A 19,692-nucleotide genomic window follows, 5' to 3' on the forward strand; every position below is an offset into this window, starting at 1 on the left:
TGTCTCTTGTTCCTCAATCAGTGTTGTGCATACCTTGAGGTTTCCATTCAGAGGGATCTTTCATTTTTTTCTAGTCTCCTTGCTATGTCTTAGTTTTGCTATCTCATGCTCATGATGAGTGCTCTTTTCCAGCCACAGATATTTCATAACACAGTTGCTATCTACTTGTAATTACTGCATCACTGAAAGTAGAAAGATATGACCCTTGTATGTATAAAAAGTAAAAAAAAAAAAAACACCAAAATGGAAGAATTAAATGTAGTATTGAGATGCAATGATATGAGCTAACTTCCATGGGAGGGAGAGAAGAAAACCAGAACATAGCATATGTTAAGAGCATAATTTCTATGCCCTTTGAAGATATTTACCGTATGGAGGGAATAGAGGAACAAAGTACTCCCTGAAATATATAACAGCAGATATTTTTTTCACTTAAAAAGCCAGTCTTGAAACAAAAAATACTCATCATCCCTGGATGAGTTGTATCACATGGAGAACAGTTTATTTGCTCCCTCCTGCCAGTTGACATCTCAAGTATATCCAAAAATAAATGTCTTCTAGCTCTTCTTAGCAAATGTTGATGTCAATTTACTGAAGCAAATCTGTTGCCTAAGCAAGCGGGTAGGAGAAAAACTGTAGGAGGTTTTGAGGGGTTTCCAGACTTCAGATGAAACAGCTAAGGAAGTGGTAAAGGAGGGCATGGCTGTTATATTTTATGCTTGCAGGTTGTCTGGTTTCCTTTTCATAGTGCAAGAAAAGGGTCTTCTTCCCTAGGATGAAAGTGTGGTAGTAGCTGTAAGGGTATGTTGAAGGTGGGAGCATCTGCTTTGTTAATCCAATCCAGGGCTTTTTTAGTGTGAATGAGATAATAATGAGGCAACAAGAATATTAAGTTTTAGGATATTTGAGGTCGGATTGAGGAACTATACAAAATTTATTAAGGAATGCTTAGGAAAAAGCAGTTGTGTAGCAGCATAGAGGGCATTAGACAGAGTGTGTAAAAGAAGGCCAGTTGTGTGTAGACTATGACTGGTCATTACCTCTGTGTTAACAAAACCTGCACCTAATCACCCTTATCTGTACTGTCTTCTGACTGAATGTCTCAATTTCTATATAAATCTCACTATTCATTGTATGTGCATGCTGCGAGGACTAGATTCCAGCTACTAGCAAGACCTCTGTGAGTGGAGTTTTGTGAAAGCCATTACAGTCAGATGGTGGGGGTGGTGTAGGTGCTCCTGGCCTGTGGTATGACTGTGCTGCCCGTTCCCGAAGGAAAACACAAAACAACCGAGGTCGTTTTATGCGGTGCTTTATTGAGGGCCCTAGGGACCTGAGGACTAGTGTCCAAAGTCAGAGCCCCCACTAACAGAAAATTTCACAGAGTTTATATACTTTCCACAAATGATTACTTCATCAGGTCCCCTTGATGTTTACCAGTTTTCTTAGACATTAGGATTATGTCGTGCTCTTTCATGTAGTTACTTGAGACTATGCTTATCTGAATCCACAACAAGAAATTTCCATAGATAACAAACAGGTAAACATTTGAGATAACGATTTCTTTGAGAAAAACAAGATTCAGCGTTCAGTATTCTTCACTAATCTCTTTGCTTTGTTTAAGCAAGAATGCACAAGCTCAGCATGCCCCACTAGTTCCCTAGACTGCTAGGTTACATCAACATCCCACACTGCTCACTAGGCCTCGATACAGACCTTAGCCTAACTATTTCTAACTTTCCATATACAGTAATGCTAACAACTGCCTGGAGCAAATGAGAGTTTCAGCATCAGTCACTTGGGCAAAACTGCAGTTTAAAGGCAGAGGTACCTGTGGAGAGAAAACATCTCTGTCTAAAAGCTTAAAACTCTGGTGCAGCAGACATAACAATAGGATGTATTAAGCAATCTGTGTTTTTGCAGAAAGTGATAGAAGATCACTAAGTTAGAAGTGGTTCCCAAATATCTGCCTTTCATTTATGTGATTTTTCTAGAACAAATAAATTTAGTGATCCTTATGTAAAATTCAAACAAGATAGCGAGAGGTTTTTCTCACATTTAGTTGAACTCAACAAACTTAAACATACTTTTGAGAAAAAACACACAAGTCTACCCATCTGTACTACTACTTTTATTATGCATTTCCATTTCTGAAATGATCTTTGACTTTGTGGAATCTGTGTTTTTGTTCTGTTTATTTCAGATAGCAACTCAGATCTCTGTCCTGATTGCCAAAGTTGCCAGAGTAGACTGCCCACGGCAATGGCCAGAACTTATACCCACTCTTGTAGAATCTGTGAAGGTCCAGGATGATCTTCGACAACACAGAGCACTACTTACCTTTTACCATGTTACAAAAACTCTGGCATCAAAACGACTTGCTGCAGACAGGAAACTTTTCTATGATGTAAGTAATGTGGGTGGTTTTGTTGTTGTTGTTGTTGCTGGTTTGGTTTTATTTTGTGTGGTTTTATTTGGTTTTTTTACCACCATCATCAGACTTTGCCTGTTTTACTGACTGGAGGAATTTAAGACAGTCTATCCCCATGGCTAGGTCTTTAGGTCCTGCAGTAATACAAATCATAATGGCTAGTTGATCGACTTCAAATGTAACAATGTGGTGGGTCCTCCTAATGAATACTGTTTAGGTCTTTGGTTCTATCTCTGCAATTTTTGATAAAACAATTATTGATAGACTTACATTTTTTCAGTACTAAGGCACACCAATCAATGACAAATGAATGGATTTATCCAGAATATATTCTACTATTAGGACTGCTGTTACTGCTTTGGGTTGGCTTTTTTTTTTGAGTTGTTACTATTATGGTTGGTGTTAGTGTATTCTATTTAAAATAGACACTCCAATACCTAAATTAAACCCCCAAAACATGAATTGGTTGAAACCATTGGTAATTATTTACTGATGTATCTTTTACTTCAGAAAACATCTCTGAAGAATTATAAAAAGTTTTTACTGTCTCACATTTATTTAAAACCTTTAGCTATGTAAACAGGTTATATTGATTCTATTGAGGCAACATGTAACTAGGTATAGTTTCTTCCTTAACTGTGAAGCTGTCAAGAGCTACGATAACTGAAGGAGAAATTCTTTATCTTCTCTTCATATCTCAGATTATTAGGTGAGCACTGTTAGGGAACTGTAACATGAATTAAGTTTGATACTTGTTAAGTGCTATCAAGTTAGAAACTATTTGTCATTCTGAATTTTAAATAAAATTTGAAGCAAAAAGTCAGAGTTTGCTGCTGTGAGCAAAATAAAGTTCATTTCAGTGTAGGCATTGTTCAATAATATTTTTATTAGAAACGGACATGTAACTGCTATGTCCCTCAATTAGCTGATTCAGATATTAACTGCACTGTAAGTCTTGTGGAAAAGGATGCAATGAGAAGACCTGATAGATTTTTGAAGTGTCTTACCATATTGTAGACCTGTGGCTGTATTTACTGGAAGTCAGATAAGAAAGAATGTTTAAATAATTATTCTTAAAGTGGTAGAGTTATAGGCCAAATAGTCAGGGGAGCAGATGAGTCTATCCTAACAACTTCAAATTAAGGTGTATTTTTCGGGAAGACATCTTTGGGTCAGTACAACAAATTGAAATGCTGTAGCCTGTGATATACACTAAGATTGAGTTATTTAACAGTCTAAACTGTCCTTGAAAATGTAGAAATTTATTATGCTATAGCCATTTTAGGAAATCAAATATATTGTTGGTCTTTCTTCCTTTTGCAGCTTACATCAGGTATTTATAGCTTTGCATGTTCCTTGTGGAATCACCATACTGATACATTCCTACAGCAAGTTTGTGCAGGAGATGAAGCTGCAGCTACAAATTCACTAGAAAGAACCTTGTTGTCATTGAAAGGTAAAAATATAGAATGACACTAACGTAGAATTATACTAAACATAAGAAATAAAACAAGTTTCTTTACAGTGCATGGCTAAGATTTCTTTGGGAAAAGAACCTTCCATAAAAAAGCCATATCTGTTTGGAAAACCAGTTTGTTTTACCTGTAGCTTTAACAAGACAGAAGGGCAATTCTTCACACAGAAGCTGGAGAAGGTCCTCGTGTTTGTTAGTATGTATCATTCTCATACACATGAAGTAAGAAGTCAAAATATAGGATGTGGGAAAGGATGCCTTTTTACATGTGTTATAAGTTGATCTTGAATTTGTTTAGCCATTTAACTGAGGCAGCTGACCTATGACTTATTTTGTGTAAATTCACCATGATATCAGAGAAGAGGTAACCATAGCAGTCATTTTAGATTGAGAAGTTTGTGTGCAGTGCTTACATTGTAGCTGATACCTGTTGTAACTTGTTTCAGAAGGTGCAGCACGCAGCTTCCTGGGGTTACTGACAGCTATACACCTGAGAAAATTCACAAGCTGGCTTATGGGCCCTGGTTGAATGTACTTGGCCCTTTTCCTGCTGCAGATATTCTTGATTCATTAATTCTTTGAGTTCTCATTATTTTACACATGATTTACTGAATTTTAAAGTAATTTCAGCAAGATTGGATTCACGTTGGGTATGGTTGAGACATGCAAAGGCCTCAAATTAAATATATTTTTTTAATATGGAGAATTGTAAGAAAGGCACAGGAACTGTAATTGTAATATTTTTTTTTGAAGTCCTTTGGAAGGAGGAAGGAGAAGTATCTACACAAGTAACTTTTTTTTTTCCTAGTGCTTCGTAAACTGACAGTCCACGGGTTTGTAGAACCTCACTGGAATGCAGAGGTGATGGTAAGTGACATATATGTTTCTAGTTCTGGATTAGAAGTACTGAGATGATTTCAGGTGTTGATATAGCTATGCTTAAAAACTGTTGAAAGGCACTTGTTTGTGTTGAAGATCAAGCAACATGCGCTCAAAGTTGTTCTTCCTTCAGTGAAGGACTGACGGATCCTAGACGGGTGCTAAACACTGTGACATTAATGGAATGATGTTTAAAAAAAGACAAAGTAGCCTTTCCAGTTCACTTGTTAGCGACATTGATGTTTCCTACAGAAAGATCTTATGTATATTCTTCCCCATCATTTCAAGAGGATGTTTTCATTTAACAATGAATGTAATGGTATATTTATCATATTAAAGTCTATTGATGGAATTTGTCTGACTTAGATGAAAGCATGTGTTATGCAACCCATCTAAGGGGGGAAAAAGTAAACAAGAAAGAAACCTAAGCATCTCCCTTAATCCCAGACGTTGCCTGCTTCTCTGGAGAAATTAGGTCTCTGCCACTTAAATACTAAACTAAGAAGCCGAGAACAAGGAAGATGTGGATAAGCAGGTTGTAAAGCATATGATAACTGCTTCTGTTAGAGATGCTGTGCTATTTTGTGTAGCTCAGTTCTGGATCATCTGTGCAATCTACTGTTTGTTTTGTGAGGAAATTATTTGTCCAAGATAATAAATTAGTTTTAAAAGTGTTAAGGTGATGTCTTAGCAAGTCATAGATCTGAACAGACTTCAGTTTTACTCAACTTTCTTTCCACAATATAGTGCAAAATAAGCTTCCTCTTTAAAAATTACATACAATTCTATTTTTTTTAGGGATTTCTACATGCAGTGTTTGAACGACTAAAACAGTTTCTGGAGTGTAGTAAGTATCAGGATATTTTTCCTTGTATTGGTTGGTAAACGTTTTAAGTGGGATCAAAACATAATACAGTTTAGTGCATCATCAATAATCATTGTGTGCTAGGTATTTTTATAGGTGCAAAGATGTTACTTTAAATGCTCCTGAAACTATCAGAAAAGACTTCAGTAAAAATGTCCTTTTACATAAACAGACTAAAATCTCACCAAAATTGTACTTCATGTCATACTGCCAATGGAAAACAGAAGAGATCTTAGCCAGGGATTGGCAAAGTGTCTGTGTTAAAATACACAGATGGAACTAAAACCCAGATAATCTTGATTTTTATTTTTCTTTGGGAGTTTTATGTTTTTTCCCGGAGTTTATCATATATTTTCATAGAATCATAGGATGGTAGGGAAGGGACCTTCAGTGATCATCTAGTCCAGGCCCCCTGCAGAAGAAGTAGGTCCGCCTAGATCAGGTCACACTGGAACATGTCCAGGCAGGTCAGTGAAAAAGTTTTTTCTTACGTTTAAATGGAACTTCTTGTGTTCAGCTTCATCCCATTACCTCTTGTCGTGGTTTGGCCCAGCTAGCACAGCAACACCATGACAGTCGCTCGCTCAGTGCCCCCATTCACCCCCACCCTTGTTAGGATTGCAGAGGCCCCAGCGAAATAAGAGTAAAAAGATAAGCAAGATTGTTGTGGATTGAGACAAGGGCAGGGAGGGCTCGCTGCCAATTATGGTTCTGGGCAAAACAGACTCCAGACTTGACTTAGAGAGGAAAGTAGGAAAGTTTATTCTACAAGAAACAGAACGGAATAAAAGCAAAAAGGGAGTAGGATGATGAGAAAATTACAACCAGCACTTTAAGATCTCCCTCCCCCATCCCTCCTTTCTTCCCAGGCCCAGCTCACTGCTCCCGATATCTCTACCTCCTCCCCCCTCAACAGCTCAGGGGGGCAGGGAGTGGGGAATGTGGTCAGTCTCTCACAGATGGGCTCTACCACTTCCATTTTCTCAGATGAGGACAACTCCTGGCATTCTTCCCCGGCTCCAACACAGGGTTCCTCCCTCGAGACACAATCCTTAAGGAACTTCTCTGGTGTGGGTTGTTCCCAACAGCTGTGGCTTCTGCCAATACAGGGTCCCTCACACGGGTGAATATCTCTGGCATGGATTCTTTGCCACGGCTACAGTTTCTGCAGTTACAGGGTCCCTCTCTCAGGACGAGGCCTCTTCTGGGCATAAGTTTAATGAGCTGCTTTGTCGTGGGTTCCTCCCCACAGTTACAGCTGTGGATATTGGGTCCCTTCCTCGGGACAGGGCCTGCTCCGGCCATAGTGATACAGGGTCCATCCTTCGGGACATGGCCTCTTCTGGCCATAGTCACTGTCCCTGGCTCGGGGCCTTTAATGAAGTGAATCGCTGCCCCTTGTCTAGGGCCAGCTTTAGCAAAATGAATCTCTGCCCCTGATGCGGGCTCATTATCAAAATGAGTCTCTATCGCTGATGCGGGGTCTTTAAAGAAATGAAACTAAATCTCAGCTTCACCAGTTCTCTCCGTAGGATGCAGGGGAGTCTCTGCTCCAGCACACCTCCTCCTCTCTTTCATCACTGACCTTGGAGTCCGCATGGTTGTTTCTCTCACTGTTCCTACTCCTTGCACCACCACCAGCCAGAAGAAAAAAGAAAGGGCAGAAGACGGAAAAAGATGGAGGAAGATGGAGGAAGAAACCTCCTCTTCCGGTTTCTTCTTAAAAAGTGATCGTGGAGGTGTCTAATTGGCTCAGCCCCAGAAGTGGGTCTGGCTCAGAGCTGGGGCAAGTTGTGAACAACTTCTTACAGGAGCCATCTTTACAGCCCCTTCTCCCTTACCAGAAAAGGCTGTCATGTCAAACCATGACACTCCTTGTCCTGTTGCTCAATAACATCAGTCCTCTGATCGTCTTGGTGGCCCTGCGCTGGACTCTCTCCAGAAGTTCTCTGTCCCTCTTGAGCCGGGGAGCCCAGAACTGGACACAGGACTCCAGATGAGTCCTTACCAGGGCAGAGTAATTGGGAAGCAGAACCTCCCTGGACCTGCTGGCCACACTCTTCTTGATGCATCCCAGGATGCCATTGGCCTTCTTGGCCATGAGGGCACATTGCTGGCTCATATTCAGTTTATTATCAACCAGCACTCCCAGGTCTCTCTCTGCAGAGCTACTCTCCAGCAGGTCAATCCCCAGCCTGTACTGATGCATGGAGTTGTTCCTCCTGAAGTGCAGGACTCTGCACTTGGCCTGTGGAACCTCATGACGTTCTTCTTTGCCCAGCTCTCAAGGTGGTCAAGATCTTGCGAAGACGTCAAATGGGAGATATAAACTACACACAACTGAATGTGGTCTTTAACTGGAAGAGTAATAGTCTGAGACAGGAAACCTCAGGTTAACACAATCAAAAGAAGTATAAACATAATTGGCAGGTGGTAGTACTTTTTCAGGGAGGTTGCCTGAAACAAGCAAAAACAATATGTCTGGCAGTGTTGCATCTGAGCTCCTCTTTCCTTGCTTGTGCAACTTGCAATAGGCCTGGTGTGAGCCTTTCATTCATTTGAAACATGTCTGATATTTTAGGATTCTTCCCAGATTCAAAATTAATTAGGATTTCAACAACGCTTTTCTGAGACTAGATGCCTAAACTGAGTAGAAAGAATTTTTTTTTATGTAAGTGAAAGTACTTGGCTCAATAGGCTCTACTTAAGTCAAAAGAGCCAGTCTCTTCTCTGATCCTCCTCTCTGGAGAAGATGGAAACTACAGTTGTGTTCAATTCCAGAAGAAAATGCTTCTTTTGCTGTGGTTGAATCCAAAAATAAGAACAGAGAGGTTGGGGCATCCCTTTTTCCTATTGTATATAGCAGTAGGAAAAGGGGTAATGGGAGGAAGCTGGAACACTTCACTGTGAGGGTTACTGAGCCCTGGCACAGGCTGCCCAGAGGGGTTGTGGAGTCGCCTTCATTGGAGGTCTTCAAGACCTGCCTGGACATGTTCCTATGTGACCTGAACTAGGTGGACTTGCATTAGCAGGAGTGTTGGACTAGATGATCTCTAAAGGTCCCTTCCAAGCCCTACCATTCTATGATTTCCACATTTCCAATCAATAAGTTGTTTTGCAGACACAACTACTTTAAAATACTAGTGTTTACATGTTTTATATTGTATTTTCCCCTGTATGCTGTTATTGTGGGTCTTTCTGTTTCTTAATAACAGATGTATCTGGTTTTTGCAAATTCAGAATCTTTTCTAGTGTTTTGAATCTATTATTTTTTCTAGAGTTTCTAGAAAAGCAGATTGTATTATTTAATTAAGGGTATACCATAGTTTTAATGAAGGTGAAATATTTTTTTCCTCAGTACTAATTACGTTGAGTTTTACTTCGATTAGAATTCTTTTTATGGCTGTTGTAGTGCATGAAGTACAGATAAAGCAAGTTCTTCTCCAGTGTTAGTTTTTTTTAATTTAGGTATCCGGAAAGAAAAGGAATGTCTGAAAAAAATTATAATTGTTAAATATCTGATTTAACAGGTAGAAGTATAAGAGCAGAAAACATGTGCAGAGATCGTTTAGAAAAGACCATAATTCTGTTCACTAAAGTGGTAAGTAAATTCTCCGTTCAGCTGCTGAATGGCTTAGTGTTGTAGAAGAGCATTCAGATATGTATGTGTCTTAAAGCCAGTAGCTTTCAGATATTTTAAAGAGATGGAAGGTACTGCAACTTAAAATTTCTTTGTTATGAAATACATTGTAAAAATTTTTTTAAGGTGTCTGTTTACTCGTGCTGTCATAAGTTGCAGGAGTGAAGAATACATTTTCATATCTCAAAGTAAAATTCATAAATAAATTACTTAGCTAGGATTTGGCTTGGAAGAGAGTTGTTGAGGTTTTGCTGAAACACTGGAATCAGCATTGATGAATAAAGAGGAGCTTTTTATCTTAAGTATTTAGATTGCTATTTCTAAGGCCATGTTAGTTCTGTTGAATAACTGGCAACTTTTAGTTTGCACTTTTATTGAAAGAAAATTAACAAAAACTTATCTTCTGTGACTTTTCTGTTATATAATACATTTGAAGTTGTCAGGTAATTCTATGCAACCATTAATTGCATCTGTTATCAGAAGGTAATTTTAACATTGTCACTTGCTCTGTGTTTTAAAAGATGGAAAACCTACAGAATTCTCATTGTTTTCGGATTCTATTTTAGAATCTTATTTAATATTTCATATAATCATAGAATGGTAGGTCTTAGAAAGGACCTTAAGAAATCATCTAGTCCAACCCCCCTGCAGAAGCAGGTCTACCTAGATCAGGTCACATAGGAACATGTCCAGGTGGGTCTTGAAGACCTCCAAAAAAGGAGCCTCCACAACACCTCTGGGCAGCCTGTGCCACTGCTCCCTCACCCTCACAGTGAAATAGTTCTTTCTTATGTTTAAATGGAACTTTTTGTGTTCCAGCTTCATCCCATTACCCCTTGTCCTGTTGCTAGCTACTATAGAAAAAAGGGATGTCCCAACTTGCTGACACCCATCATTTAGATATTTGTAAATGTTAATAAGATCTCCGCACAGTCTCCTCTTCTCCAGACTAAATAGCCGCAGTTCCTGCAGCCTTTCCTTGTATGAAAGATGTTCCAGTCCCCTGATCATCTTGGTGGCCCTGCACTGGACTCTCTCCAGAAGTTCTCTGTCCCTCTTGAGCTGAAGAGCCCCAGAACTGGACACAGGACTCCAAATGAGGCCTCACCAAGGCAGCGTAGAGGGGGAGAAGAACCTCCCTTGACCTGCTGGCCACACTCTTCTTGATGCATCCCAGGATGCCATTGGCCTTGACTACAAGGGCACATTGCTGGCTCATGTTTAGTTTATTATCAATTAGGACTCCCAGATCTTGCTCTTCAGAGCTGCTCTTCAGCAGTTCAACCCCCAGCCTGTACTGTGGTTGTGGTGGTGCATGGGGTTGTTCCTTCCCAGATCAAGACTCTGCACTTGTCCTTTTTGAACCTCATGAGGTTCCTCTCTGCCCAACTCTCAAGCTGGTCGAGATCACAGCTGAGTGGCAGCACAGCCTTCTGGGGAATCAGCCAGTCCATCCAGTTTGGTGTCATCAAGGATCTTGCTGAGGGTACACTCTGTCCTGTCATCCAGGTCGTTGATGAAGATGTTGAACAAGACTGGCCCCAGAATCGATCCCTGTGGAACTCCAGTGGCCACAGGCCTCCAACTCGATTCTGTGCCATTGATCACCACCCTCAGGGCTCTGTCATTCAGCCAGCTCTTGATCCACCTTGCTGTCCACTTATCCAAGCCACACTGTTTGAGCTTTCTGATGAGGATGTTATGGGAGACAATGTCAAAAGCCTTGCTGAAGTCAAGGTAGATGACATCTGCTGCTCTCCCCTCATCTAGCCAGCCAGTTATGCACTTATAGAAGGCTATCAGGTTAGTCAAGCAGGATTTCCCCTTGGTGAATCCATGTTGACTCCCCCTGATAACCATCTTTTCCTTCATATGTTTAGTGATAACATTTAGAATGAGTTGTTCCATCACTTTTCCAGGGATGGAGATGAGGCTGACCAGTTTCCTGGGCCGTCCTTCCTTCCCTTTTTGAAGACTGGAGTGACATTGGCCTTTCTCTAGTCCTTAGACACCTCACCTGTCCTCCATGATTGTTAAAAAAAAAAAAAAAAGGAAAGAGGCTCAGCAATCACATCAGCCAGCTCCCTCAGCACTCTGGGATGCATCCCATCAGGACCCATTGATTTATGAGCCTTAAGCTTGGCCAACAGGTCTTTAACCTCTTCAACCCAGGGCAAATCCTCAGCTGTCCTGGCCATCCTGTTATCCTTGCTGCACTGGGTTTCCCAAGGGTCAGCCTTGGCTGTAAAGACTGAAGCAAAGAAGGCATTCAGTACTTTGGCCTTCTCTGCATCCTCAGACACCAGGGCATCCTCAACATTTAGCAGCAGGCCCACATTCCCCCTCACCATCCTTCTGCTGCTGATGTACTTGAAAAATGCCTTATTGCTGTCCTTAACTTCCCTGGCTAAATTTAATTCTAGAAGGGCTCTAGCCTTCCTAGCTGCACCCCTGCATGCCCTGGCAATGTTCCTATACTCCTCCCAAGAAGCCAGCCCCTGTTTCCACCTCTCATAGGTGGCTGCTTTCTGCCTGAGTTGTCCCAGCAGATCCTTGCTCATCCATGGAGGCCTCCTACCTCTTTTTCCTCCTTTCTTGTGTATTGGGACACACTGATCCTGGGCTTGGAGGAAGTGGTGCTTGAAGACTGACCAGCTCTCATTGGCACTTCTGTCTTCTACTTGGACGGATCTCATGGGATAAGATTCTAGATTTTTGAAGAGGCCAAAGTCGTCTCTCCTGAAATCCAGGGTCAGAGTCCTGCTTTGTGTCCTGCCTCTTCCACACAGGATCTTGAACTCTACCATCTCATAGTCACTGCTGCCAAGGTTGCCTCCAACCTTCACATCCCCAACCAGGCCCTCTCTGTTCGTCAGTACCAGGCCCAGCAGCACACCCCTCCTTGTTGGTTCCTCGGTCATCTGTGACAGGAAGTTGTCGTCAGCAATCTGTAGGAACCTCCTGGACTGCGTGTGCTTGGCTGTGTGGCCATCCTAGCAAATATCAGGGTGGTTGAAGTCCCCCATGAGGACCAGGGATTGTGATTTTGAGGCAGCTTTCAGCTGTTCATAGAAGGCCTCATGTACTTCCTCCTCCTGATCAGGTGGCCTGTAGCAAACTCCTACAACAATGTCACCTGCCTTGCCCTGCCCATTAGTTTTTACCCATAAGCATTCTACGTGCTCCTCATCTCCACGCAGGCAGAGCTCAAAGCTCACTAACTGCTCCCTCACATAGAGAGCAGCTCCACCTCTACGCCTTGTCAGTCTGTCTTTCCTGAACCATAGCCCTCCATGGCTGTGCTCCAGTCATGGCAGCTGTCCCACCATGTCTCTGTGACTGCAGTGAGGTTGTAGCCCTGCATGCACATCCACATCTCCAGTTCCTCCTACTTATTCCCCAGGCTGTGTGCATTGATGTAGAGGCCTTGGTGCATGCATTGGTGTATTTAACCTAATTATTAGAAGTGGGAGGCAGCTGTGGGCTTTACCAAAATGGAACTGAAGATGCTCTGACCCAACATTTTTAGTTTTTGTTGTAGTACTTCTTACTTTTAACTAACAAGCAAAGTATGTGAGGTGCGTGCATCTTTTTAAAGACATGGAGAGAAAATACACCTATTAATAGATAAATTACAATCTGTAGAAATTCAGGGGCAGGAATTTTATCTTAGGCGTTAGAGGAATTGACCAATGCATTCTAGACCACTATTTGGAAAAGCTAAGCTGCTGAAGCTAATGCTTGTACTACAGCAGAGGGAGAGAAAGAAGAATAAAAATTTATTTCCATTGTGCCTCTTTCACTTAAAGTAATTCTAATAGGGATGAATTATCTGCTAAAATGTTCACAGTCTTAAGCAGGATTCGTATGCCTTATATACCATGTGCTAACAAACTAGTCTAGTTGAAAATAGCTATTTTTTTCCTTAAACTTAAACAAGAAGGGATTTGAATATCAATCAAGAACTTCAGGGCAAAATAATGTTTCATGAACCGTTGATACTGATCTCCTAATTTCCTGTCTGTGTTCTGTTGTCTGTAACTCTATAAGTGATACTTTTATACTATATTGAATGTTTGTGGTAACTAGTTTAAGAAAGCATTTAATAAGACTTGCATAAAATGTGATTCGATTTCTGTTTCTTACTCTTCTACTTCCTTAATTTTAGCTTTTGGATTTCCTCGATCAACATCCTTTTTCATTCACTCCTCTGATTCAGAGGTCACTGGAGTTTGCTGTAAGCTATGTTTTCACAGAGGCTGGTGAAGGAATTGTGTTTGAACGGTTTATTGTACAGTGCATGAATCTTATTAAGATGATTGTAAAAAACTATGCATACAAGCCATCAAAAAATATTGAAGGTACTGCTATTCACTAAAAATGTGTCTTGCATGTTGAGAATCACATTGCTGCTTGTTCCCAACAGTACAACTTACTTTAAGTCATCCTTTTGAAGCCGTTAATGTTTTAAGTGGTTAATAATGCACACTTCTGACTCCTTATAATAATTCTTATTTTGATGATTGAAGTATTCATATATATAGACTTTGGCTTGCTGAAGTAATTTTAAATACAGAAGGAGCAGGAGTGTCCTTTCTGTGTTGATGGAGTTTGCTTTATTCTCATCAAATGATGTGATGCATCTTTCACTTGAGAAATGTTTGATAAAATGGGGTATTTGGTGTAGTTAACTAATACCAATACTCTGAAATACAGAGAACACAGAAAATTTGATATGCAGTTGAATATGAAACAGTTTATATGTTCTGCTTTGGGCAAGTGTAGACTGAATCTTCATACACTTCTGTATGTACAGATAATGAAAAGTAGAAATGAACTATATTTCAAAATACCCTACAACCTTCCACATTAGTTTGACATTAGACAATGACTACACACCTTGTCTTACTGAATTTGGGGGGGAAAAAAGTTCAGTGAACATACTGGTATGTGCTTTTCCAGAAACCCAGTATTTAAAATTCTCCAAAATACTGATGTATTTCATTGTTATTCCATAATTGTATAGTACATCAGAATTTCTAAAATACGCAGATTTTTCTCAGAAATTTTTACTAGCAAAAGTTCATAGGTGTGCCCGAGTTTTTGAAATAGAAAACTGGTCATGTGAGAAAAGGAAAGTATAATACAGTCCGATCAAAACTATAGCATTTGACTTTTTGAAAACTGAGCTATTAAAAAAGAAAATAGCAAGTTTTTCTTAATCACTGACAGACACACAGTGTTTATTTTGGTTGTATAGCACACTGTTTTTTATTTAATTGCTGCTTTCTTTGACCAGTATTAATTACTAAAGCATCCAAATTATTTTTAAGATTGTATTTGAATACAGTTTCTGAATAAATCAAACTTCCTTTGAATTTTCAATTTAAATAATGCTAAGTAAAAAAAAAAAGCCAAAATCAAAAAGCTGCAGGTAAATAATTTTTAATAGCTGAAAAGCATTATGTATATTTTAGGAAGCCCTAAAAACTCCTCAGTCTAATTGCTCTCTTAGTGAAAGCTCTTAAAAGTAAATGAACTTGGGAGTTTAACTTGGTTAAAGAACCACAGTCTTGTGAAAACAGTGGATTTTTTTTCCTGGAGATAAGAATTGCATATCTCTTGATTGCTTATCTCTCTAATTTTACTAGGCTGCTGTTTGATCATTAAGCCACTTAATGGTAATTTGGTATTTCCTGGTTTATTTCAGATAGCAGCCCTGAGACTCTTGAAGCACATAAGATAAAAACTGCATTTTTCACATACCCGACACTAATGGAAATTTGTAGGAGATTAGTCACTCACTATTTCCTGCTGACAAAGGAAGAATTAATGATGTGGGAAGAGGACCCAGAAGGCTTCAGTAAGAAACATGTTCTGTAGTTGGTTGCAGTTTATTTATATATTGCTGTAAGAGTTTCATACCTGCATTGCCTCTACAAGTTGCTCACTGCACTATTGACTCTTTTATTTTCTACAGTCTTGTTACATAGATGAATATTGTCTCTTAGAGATTGTTTTTGCAACGAGGTTTCTCAGTACTCTGTGATACCAATATACATAAAATTTATTTGAGCTGTAATTGAAATAAATACTCTTTCCTCTTTTTTTGTGAAATAATAGCTGTAGAAGAGACAGGAGGAGATTCTTGGAAGTACAGTCTCAGAGTAAGTGTTTCCATTTGAAAGAAAAACATTCAACACTTCTGAGTGCATTTCTTGATACTTTTGTTTCCAAGAGAGATGATGTTTGGTAGAAAGATAAGCTTGTGCTTTAGAAAAAGTGGTTTTTTAAAAGAAATTTCTTTAGGATTAATATAAACTAACTTTGTTCATTTCTCAATGTTCAAACATGCTGAAATACACTAGAAACTATGCACTTTGTGGTTTAGGAGAGAAGGAAACTATTTGCTTCAGCATTTGTATTGTATGGTATATGATGGTGATTAGACTCAGAAGTTGTCTTTAAGGTAGTGACATAATTTACAACTTTGTTAGTGGAGGTGTTGAATGAGGAAAGTTTCAGATACATCTATGTTAGTGTTTTGGTTTGCATCAAAAGTATGCTGTTACAGTGAGTCTCCCAATTACCACTGCTGTGGCTTGCTTTAAAGCGAGATCTCAGTTTATTTGCTGAGTTACTTTCAGAACTAAAAAAAACAATCCAGTGCATGTAGTATGAGCTTTGCTGCAAGGTATTCATTACTTAAAATTTTAGGATTAAATGTATTTTATTTGTCTTTATTTGATAGATTCTAAAACCGATCTTTTAATTTTTCAGCCATGCACAGAAGTTCTTTTTATTGATATTTTCCATGAATATAATCAGACTCTTACACCAGTGCTTTTAGAAATGGTTCACAGCCTACAAGGTAAGTTCTAGAAAACTGAAGGAATTGTAAAACGTAAAATTTCTTTTTGTCAACTGTTAAACAGTTTTTCCTTGTGATATCTAATTTTATATAGTATATTCACTCTGTATTTCTGAAAGTGCTGTCATTTTGGAGAGTCTAGAGGACTTAACAGATCTAAAGAATCTACTTTAAACTTTACTGTTTTTCTGTGTGATGACTGAAGTCTTCATAGATTGAAGAATGATTCAGGGTTTTTTTTTTTTTTGATTCTGTGGTTCTTCACGTGCAAATTAAGTTTTATAGCAGACACTGTTTCCCTCTCATTTTGACTTAGGTTATTTCCCCTGGCTGAATCTTCCTTGACTTTCAGTATTTCATATTTGAATTTACCAGAATTGATCAGTACTGACTTTAGGATGCTTTCTGACTTCATAGAATCTCTTCATAAAGCACTTCGTATACATAGATTTCAGGATAGCTTGTTGTGCTGTGATATTGGGAATGGTAAAAGATTCTGTACAATAGAGTTAACAGTTACTTCGTTTTCCAAGAATTGTGAAAAAGTAATGCTGAAAGGTCTTTTGGAGATATTTTCAACTGGAGAGTTACTAGTTACCAGTTGGAATACTAGATTATATTAATTCCTAAGTATTTTAGAACATCTTTACTTATGTATTGTAAGCACATATACATAAAGTGCATAGAAACTAGATCTAGAACTCAGTTGGAAATTGTACCACATGGTCAACAGTCTTCAGCAGTTTTGGATGTTTTCAGTTTGTTGACTTGAAATACGTATTTCTGACTTACTTGCATGTTGCTTTTAAAAATGTTCTGCTACAAAGGAGTCAGTCAATAATGGGGTATGAAAGGAGAGGTTGGATTTTTAGTGTATTCGCTGAAGAATGTGCCAAAACTGAAATAACCAAATGTAAATAAAACAAAAATAACAAAGTAGTCTCAATTCACAGCGTACTTATTTTAAGTAAGTGCAAAATTGCTTGCATTTTTTGTTTTATTTACACTTTTGTGTTTATTTTTTTGCCTTGTAGGATCTACTAATGTGGAAGATACTAGCGCTGTACTGATTAAAGATGCTGGTAAATTAAATTTTATTTTACCTTCAAAGTAACGTAGCCACTTCTTTGTTATGTGCTTGACTCCTTAAAGGATTTGCAAGATTTTTTAAAAAGACATATGGAAAGTAGGACCTAAATCATATCTCTCCTTTCACTTTTTGTCAGTCTTTACATTGTGAAATGCTTCTGTAAAAACATGGTGCTTTTTTCAGCAGTTTTGTGACACAAGCCTTAATCCCCTATACTGTTTTGTCCTTTCCTCTCTGCAAATAAATGAGCTACACTGCAGCCATGGAGATACTCTATCCATTTTACAAATAAGGAGGTTTTATGAAAAAAGAATTGCTTAAGACATCTGATGGAAACATTTTTTCTGCTAGAATAGTACCTTTATTATTCTTGTAGCTTTTAACTACTTTCAAGCATCTGAATTTTCTTCTATAATACCTTTCTTTTACTAAAATTTTCTCCAGAGCTCCCTTCACCATGGTCTGATAACATCTTTCTTCAGAAGGAAAAGTTTTAGTTTTGATTCTGTTTATCAAAAACGTTATTTGAAAATTAAGTTAGTTTGATTCTTTAGTATTAAAAATTAAACATTTAAACAAACAGTAAGCATAACTATTGTTTTTCCCTAGTGTATAATGCGGTTGGACTGGCTGCTTATGAACTATTTGATAGTGTGGACTTTGATCAGTGGTTTAAAAATCAACTATTAGCAGAACTACAGGTTTCTCATAACAGGTAAACACCTCGGTTTGTTATGCCTTCGTCACTTAAATTTTAACTGTTTATACAAATCTGGTAAGATACAATGTCTAATAATTACAGACTTGAAAAATACTCTATTTAAACATATCCACTAAATGAGCAGAGGTATGAAATACAAAGATAAATTATACAGAAGTGATGATGTTCCTGAAAGTTTCTGTTTAAATTACAGTGTGGTGGATACACAAAGTTCTGTAAAACTACCATAAGACTGTCCTCTTGCATATATTTGAGTTGACTAAATTCTTGACAAACACCTTTACTTGTTTGAAGGAAGATATTTAGGCCTCTGGAGACCCCAGAGCCCTTTAGGAAACACGTCCAACTGAAATCTGTGGAAATAACCTCTGTAAAGCTGTAGCTTAGCCAAAATAGTGATATATTCTTCTCTGCTAGTTTTAAATACAAGTTCTCTGTAGCAGTCTTCAGTTAATTTTGTCAGCAGTAATGTGAGGAGATAAGGATTTGAATAGTGAAGTGTGAATGACTAAAGGCTGATTCTATCTAAAGGATATTATATAGCCCATCTGCTGTGGGTTTTCCTTCTCACCAAGCTCCCCTGCGCTTGGACAGCCCTCACCTGAGTACCTTTCTTTTGTTTAGTGGATATCATAGAGTATTTTTAAAGATAGGTTTTGGCGTCTCAGTACAGCCTGAACTGTTTGTCATTGACTAGAAGACAGTGCTCTTCCTTGTTCTGAAAACTGTCACTCTTACTTTAGGAGAAGAACAGTTTTCCTATTACACATGCTAATCCTCATCAGATGAGTTCAAAATCACCCTTTGACTCTGCACAAGTACATCCTATTTTTCTCATTAGTCATTAGCACTGATCCTAATGTCCTTTAAAGAATTTTACTGTTTTTTTTATTTTACATTTGCAATTCATCTTATCAGACATAACTTATCTGAAATATAACCTTTTTTTTTTGTAATACCTTTAGGAGCTACTATGAGTTTTAAATGATTTTTCATAATGAGTTGCTAGCCAGCTTTTTCAATTTCCAAATGCCAGATATAAACACTTTCTTTTCAATTTCATGTAGAATGGAAGACCATGCTAAATTTGCAAATATTAGAAGGCTTCTTTTCATTGCAATATACTTTTATAAAATGAATTTGTTACTTTTGGGTCTATAACCTTACGTCAAAGAATAATTCCCACAGTTGTTTACATGGTGTGTCCTAATGTTTTATTATTTTCTGATTAGGATGGGATTTTTTTTGTATGATCTCCGCTTTGCTGTCTGCGAGTGGCCAAGGACTCTAATGGTTAGGCTAAATTTCAGAAAAAAAAAACCAGATCTTGTATATATGATTGATGCTTTGTTGTTGGACTGCAACAGCACCCATCTTTGACAAAGCCGACAAAAATATTCTATGGTTGATACAGTTGTATTTACAGTCAGGAAGATACTTCATCTAACTTTTTGGTTGACATTTGTGGTACCTTAGAATGAAATTTCTATGAGAATAGAAACTTGCAGCAGAAATCATCCAGAAGTTTGAAGCCCTGTTTGCTTGAACTGCTTCTGCTGTTCTGCTGTGTTCTGTTTTCTTTGACTGTTTCATTGTCAGTTGATAGCGAGTCTGTCAGCTATGTTGAAAATTATGGGATTAATGCAAAAATTTTCTTAAAGACTTTTAGAAATGCTGCATTGCCAAATCTATCACTTGCTATAATATTTAGTTTTGAACTG

The 19,692-nt window shown here is 38.4% G+C and overlaps 1 protein-coding gene across 8 annotated transcripts in view; it reads left to right on the forward strand.

Moving 5' to 3' along the window:
• IPO11 (importin 11) overlaps nucleotides 1-19,692 on the forward strand; it is a 92,475-nt gene that overhangs the window by 20,345 nt on the left and 52,438 nt on the right. For all 8 annotated transcript variants that reach the window (XM_062018617.1, XM_062018613.1, XM_062018615.1 and 5 more), the window contains 11 exons: nucleotides 2,204-2,407; nucleotides 3,755-3,887; nucleotides 4,714-4,772; nucleotides 5,583-5,631; nucleotides 9,180-9,250; nucleotides 13,458-13,650; nucleotides 15,000-15,152; nucleotides 15,413-15,456; nucleotides 16,070-16,160; nucleotides 17,195-17,242; nucleotides 17,860-17,965. In XM_062018617.1, coding sequence (XP_061874601.1) covers nucleotides 2,204-2,407; nucleotides 3,755-3,887; nucleotides 4,714-4,772; nucleotides 5,583-5,631; nucleotides 9,180-9,250; nucleotides 13,458-13,650; nucleotides 15,000-15,152; nucleotides 15,413-15,456; nucleotides 16,070-16,160; nucleotides 17,195-17,242; nucleotides 17,860-17,965 — 1,151 coding nt within the window. The remainder of the gene's footprint in view (nucleotides 1-2,203; nucleotides 2,408-3,754; nucleotides 3,888-4,713; nucleotides 4,773-5,582; nucleotides 5,632-9,179; nucleotides 9,251-13,457; nucleotides 13,651-14,999; nucleotides 15,153-15,412; nucleotides 15,457-16,069; nucleotides 16,161-17,194; nucleotides 17,243-17,859; nucleotides 17,966-19,692) is intronic.

This window comes from Colius striatus, chromosome Z (assembly GCF_028858725.1).
Source record: "Colius striatus isolate bColStr4 chromosome Z, bColStr4.1.hap1, whole genome shotgun sequence".
Lineage (NCBI taxonomy): Eukaryota > Metazoa > Chordata > Aves > Coliiformes > Coliidae > Colius > Colius striatus.